Raw genomic sequence first — 6,451 nt, 5'->3', positions numbered from 1 at the left:
GAAGACGGCAACAGCTTATTCTTCTTATTCTTATTATATGAGGAATGTTTAGCTATACATATCCTATGGATATGTAGGCGGTGCATAACATGTTCATAAGTTTTGTTTTTTAATAAACTTCAATATTTATTATTTCTGTGAACGTATATAAGAGAAAGTGTATATTATAGGCACTGTGGCACCATTTCTTTTAAGTTTAGCATCGTAAAAACAGCTCAATCTTAAAGATTAGCAAAATGCTGCTTAATAAATGCTGTACACCATGGGACGTCAACTTTTTAATTTTTCTTTCTCTTCTTATTGCTTCTGTTTTGTGCTTAGTGTCAATGGGAGACCAGTATGGAAATGCCATCTTGCCCAGTATTTTTGGAACTATATGTATTTTGGGCATCGCTGGGAATTCTATTGTAATCTACACCATCATTAAAAAGACCAAATGCCAGGCTGAACAAACAGTACCAGACATTTTCATATTCAATCTCTCTATTGTGGATTTGCTTTTCCTCCTCGGCATGCCCTTTCTCATCCATCAGCTCCTGGGCAACGGATCTTGGTGTTTCGGAGCCATTATGTGCAAAGTCATCTCTGCTTTAGATTCTAACAGCCAGACAGTGAGCACCTACATCCTTACCGTTATGACCTTGGACCGTTACGTGGCAACCGTCCACCCATTCCGCTTTAACCATGTCCGGACAACCTGTGTAGCCGGCACTGTGGTGGGGATTGTGTGGGCGCTCTCTCTCATCTCCATCACCCCTGTCTTAATGTACACTGGCTTGATGCCTCTCCACAGCGGCCAGGTGGGATGTGCTCTCCTGCTACCGAATCCATCCACCAGTATCTGCTGGTTCACCATCTATCAGTTTGTGCTGGCGTTCGCCCTTCCGCTCACGATTATCTGTGTGGTGTTCTTTAAAATCTTAAAGCATATGTCTACCACAGTGGCTCCTCTTCCCCCGAGGTACCAACGAGTGCGCACCAAAAGTGTGACTCGGATGGCTGTGGCCATCTGTTTGGCCTTTTTCATCTGTTGGGCTCCGTACTACATCCTTCAACTTGTCCATCTGGGAATACAGAAGCCCAGTGCCTCGTTTTATTATGTCTATCACGTTGCCATTAGCATGGGTTACGCCAACAGCTGCATTAACCCTTTTCTCTATATTATTCTGAGTAAGACCTTTAAGCGGCAGTTTGTAGTTGCTATCCAGCCTGAGCACAACCACTTTCAGGTCAACCCGAGCACCACAGAGGCCACTGTGTCCCTCCGTCTGGCTGCAGACTGCCAAAGACATATTCCTGCTGACACTTCAGAGTAATACAATAATGTCTTTCCTAATTGCAGAAGATTAACGGCTTGAGTGTGAGGATTTCTTTGTTTTCTTGGCTAGATGGAACATGAATATATGTAGGCTTATGAAAAGCAAGGGTATGCAGAGCACAATAGAATGACTGACAGTCTGGTTGAGCAGTCTGAGTGAAGTGAAGAATCTTTGAGCAGCTGTGCAACTACGTGCTGACAAATAATAATGTCCATCACAGGCAGAACACAAAACACAGCCGCTGCTTGTCTTCAAAACTATGCTGTTTCATTACTATACATAAAATGTTGATTAAAGTTGAAGAAAATATGATGTAAATAAAAACAACATGATAGAATAATAGATCAACATGCTATCTCGGTGCACTGTGCGTGTCTGCATTATGTACTTATACATCATGCCTAAATGATGTTTACAGCAAATGTGTAAAAGTTAAACTTTATCGTTTTATTTTATTTATTGTTTTACCTATAGGACAGCAGTAAGTGATTGGTTGTGTTTGATATTTTATTATATTGCTTTGGTAGATCCCCTTGGTGCATTATTCAAAAGTTACTTTACTTATACTTACCATGTGTTGTGTAGCCATGATATAAGTATATGCTTAAAAGTCACCAGTCAAGGGTTATGTTTATGAAACATTAAAAAAAGTTGAATTATTAAATTCCAGTACTACCCTACCAATAAACTCTGAAGATAAATCCATCCGACGGGACTCAGGCAGAAATCATGTTCATAGGTGAGCTAATATTTCAAAGTTGTATTAATGGTATGAAGCAGGGCGGGCTGAGAGCCTGGGACATTTTACGTTGCTGTTTTTATTATGCTTATATGGCACAGTCAGCCACTGTCGCTCCTTTCGTTTTGTTCTTTATGCATATTTTACTATTAAAGTTTAATGTTCGCCTCCTTCCCTAACTTGAACTTTGTTACAGTTACGTTTGATCACTTAAATTCCCATTATTTTATTTTATTGTAATAAAACAGTCACAAGTGCTGAATTACTGCTCATAAAGGTTACTTTATTTGACAAATTATATTTGTGGGGTAATGCAGCTCTGTTTTACCAATCATACTAAAAATACATTTGAGAGTGTTGAAAGTTGTTATAACATTACTCTGTGTATTCGCTCAGTGGCTGGAATGAGACACTGCTGTGCACTGCAGTAAGCTAGATTGATATAGAATATCATATTAATAAAAGCTGAATGACTTGTGTTGCTTAATGGCATGCAATTCATTATAAAACTCATAAGAAAATTCTTTATTTCTGTTACTACAAAAGTCCATTAGTATATGTCTTTTTTTAAACTTCAAATGAAATTTTGCGATGTTGTTATTCATCTTGAAGCTGGTTGTTGTGGTTCTTTTTTTTAAATTCCTATTGAGAAAGTAATTGGTAAGTGTATTTGGACACAATGCTGCTTTAGAGGTGCATGGATAGTTGTGTCCTTTTCTTTTGTGTCTCTAATGGCACATAAATTACTTACATCATTCGTCTTGAGTCAAGTCAGTCACCTTTATTTATATAGCGCTTTTTAGAATACAGATTGTATCAAAGCAGCTTCACAGTGACAACATGAAAATAATACAACAAAGTTTGTTTCTAGAAGAAAATTGCATCATCATCCACCCTAAGTAAGGCAGATCAATAATATTGTTGAATATTAAATGTCCCCAACTAAGCAAACCAAAAGCCAAGGCAAACAATGGCAAGGAACCAAAACTCCATCAGGTGACAGAATGGAGAAAAAAACATTGGGAGATACCAGGCTCAGTCGGGGCCAGTTCTCCTCTGGCCAACAAACGAACAGTTTATGATTATGATCCAGGCAGCATTACAGGTCAGAAGTCAGATTGGTTGTGTCGATGAGGCCTTCACAGGGCTGATGAGATTGACACTTCAGGACTGCGTTGTCATTATGTCCAGGCGCAGGTCCTTCATAGGATCAGGATACGGCCTGGATCCGGCGGACTGCGGTAAACCTCGGGATAAACAGAGAGACTAATATTAGCGTAGATGCCATCCTTCTTATGATGTAACGAGTACATCAGGATTTATGGGGAGTGTTCCCGGTTCCGGCTGACCTAATCTATGCAGCCTAACATTGAATTATAAAAGTCTATAATGTGTTATGTGAATGCTAGGTCAAAGAGATGTGTTTTTAGTCTAGATTTGAACTGACAGAGTGTGTGTGCTTCCCGGACAATGTTAGGAAAATTGTTCCAAAGTTTTGGTGCTAAATAGGAAAAGGATCTACTGCCATCGGTCGATTTTGATATTCTAGGTATTATCAACTGGACGGAATTTTGAGATTGCAATAGACGTGAAGGGCTACAGTATAATGCGTTAAGAGCTCGCTCAAGTACTGCGGAGCTAAACCATTTAGTGCTTTGTACGTGATCAGCAATATTTTAAAATGTATACGATGTTTAATAGGGAGCCAATGCAGTGTTGACAGAACTGGGCTAATATGGTCATACTTCCTGGTTCTGGTAAGAACTCGAGCTGCTGCATTTTGGGCCAGCTGTAGTTTGTTTATTAAAATGAAAATTATGTCATTAATGACTCACCCTCATGTCGTTTCAAGCCCGTAAGACCTCCGTTCATCTTCGGAACACAGTTTAAGATATTTTAGATTTAGTCCGAGAGCTTTCTGTTCCTCCATTGAAAGTCAATGGACGGCATACTGTCCATGTCCAGAAAGGCAGTACAGACATCATCAAAGTAGTCCATGTGACATCAGTGGCTCAATCTTAAGTTTATCAAGCGACGAGAATACTTTTTGTGCGCAAAAAGTAAACAAAAATAACGACTTTATTCCACTATTCATTTCCTTCTCTCTAGGCCTCGAGTGAGTTCACGTAGTGTTTTTGCGTAGCGCGTCTGTGTTGCCTCAATTCATGTTTGAGCTCTGAGATGAGCTCAAGGTTTTGTAAAGTGCTCTTCAGGTTTTGTACAACCACTAATAGATAAAGGAGGTTGCTCATGTAGTAAAAGCAGTGCATCGAAAAATCCTTGAGCCATAAAAGGAACTCAAAGAGGCTTAATGTGCAAGATATGAATACTTAATATTTTGTCATAGCAACATACAGTCTCGTGGTAACAGAGGCATCTATTTTCCATACATTGCCTCTTCATATGCCCAATGTCTTCAAACTAATATTAACTGTTGAAGCCCATAGATGAACAGACACTTCACAAGTTTGTACATTTGCTGGCATATACAACAGCAGGTTAATCAGACAAGGTATAACCATTTTTTGCATTATGATCATTTGTAGCTTTTAACTTGCTAAAATGAGGAAGGCACTATGACAATTTTAAAATGTCAATTACTCATTTAAATCAATCCTGTAAAAGTCATTATCACTTCTGAGTGGCCTTTTATCATGAAAGCAAATGCATTCATTCATAAAATTACACTCCGCTCCATAAACCCTAACAGGTGCACTCTATACTAAGAGTTTACCCATAACAGGAAACATATTATAAAGTACATGGGTCAGTGTGACAAATAAGAAATCACATTTTTGCGCTCCGACGTCTTATCTCCATGTCAACTACACAGCCTAATTTTACAGTTATATATTTTGATATTGTGCAATATCACCTGGGCATTAGACAATAGATATATCATGCTTATTTAAATGATGTATACAGTTGTACATAATAATACATAATGTTCCGTTTGAACTAAGATTACAATTTTAAAACATAATGAAAATGTGCATGCGTTTCAGATGAATTTACAGGTTTCAATATTCATACTATGTTTACATATGACTCAGTAAAGCCCTGCCATTCGGTTCCATTTATTTAATGAATCATAATTCGATCGTATTATTAAACACGCTATTATTATGTTTGAGACATCAACCACTGGTCGATGACCATAATGTTTGTATAAACTGTAGGTAACAACTGGTAAAATGTACATTTAGGTCATAAAAAAATTAATATTTTCTTCTCAGCCATGTCAACAATTATCCATAAGTGAAATCTCCTCCCATCTGTTGTCTGATTGGCCTTTCGCAAGGATTCCTGGGTAGTTAAAGTGCGTGGAGCCTGCTTCTATGCGGGCTTCGTGAAAGACCGCTTCAAGGGTACAAAGGGGGCGCTGCTGAGCACACCTCAGAGCGGTAAAATGCTGAATGGGACGGCCTACGGACTCGTAGACTCAGCGAGCACGCGCAATTCAAGTCCAGTCCGCATGAAGTGCGCCATTTGGGACAGGGCCTATATTGAAGAGCACATGGCCAGCAAACACAAATCATCAGCCATGTGCCCCAACAAAACAAGACATGACCACGTACAAAACACCACAACATGAAAGCACGCAGCCAGTGATAAACACAAGCTGCATGCAGCACAGCACAAGACAATACATGACATGAAAGCACATGAAACAAGGCACACAGACATGACAAAACAGGAGTGTCCGGGCTCTGTCACAAAACCAAGAAATTGACTAGACAGAAGTGACAGAAGACAGAACCCTGACATACTTAAAGTGCAAAAATAATATATAAATAGTAAACTAGAAGTTTGATGTTATGTTTACTTGAAGAAAAGTGAAGTATACTCGCAGTGCGTTCTTCGGGGTCTTTTTGACCAATAATGACTTTTGCTAAAATTATATAAAAAAAATGTTCTCTGTCCAAATGGCATGAAACTTTGTACGGCTCTCAACACTTTCTAGATCTACAAAAAATAAAGTAATGACTTCTGTTTTTATGTTAGCGTGAAAAAAAAAAAAAAATCACACTCATGGTCTTCGGGGTCTCTGGAGAAAATGGACAAAATTCATCATCAAAATCAGAAACAACGCAGAACACATAGACAGAAATGAAGTGGCACACTTCTAACAATGCTAAAAACATTCACAATGACAAATTATCACGCGCACACACACACAGGAATACATTTGTGAGACTATAAAAACTGCTCTCTTATAATTTATCAAATAAAAGAGTCCACAATGTAGAACCACCACAAAAAAAAATTGGTGACACTAACACAGACAATGTGAACACTCACACACACACAGAAAGAGAGAGAGGGAGGGAGAGAGAAAGAAACAGAAGTTACTGCTTTATTTTGATGCATTTTGATGTTCATGTCATGTATT

At 38.6% G+C, this 6,451-nt stretch overlaps 1 protein-coding gene across 1 annotated transcript; it reads left to right on the top strand.

The window, feature by feature from the left end:
- Positions 1-326: 326 nt before the first annotated feature.
- On the top strand, positions 327-1,316 carry mchr1a (melanin-concentrating hormone receptor 1a; the record flags this gene model as incomplete). The annotated part of the gene is made up of 1 exon (XM_081380506.1): positions 327-1,316. The coding sequence occupies one exon, from the start codon at positions 327-329 to the stop codon at positions 1,314-1,316; it is 990 nt and encodes a 329-aa protein (XP_081236632.1).
- Between the last annotated feature and the right edge of the window lie 5,135 nt (positions 1,317-6,451).

The sequence above is a fragment of the Scardinius erythrophthalmus genome (genome assembly GCF_964197995.2).
Source record: "Scardinius erythrophthalmus genome assembly, chromosome: 12".
NCBI lineage: Eukaryota > Metazoa > Chordata > Actinopteri > Cypriniformes > Leuciscidae > Scardinius > Scardinius erythrophthalmus.
This window is presented reverse-complemented; position numbering and strand designations above follow the sequence as displayed.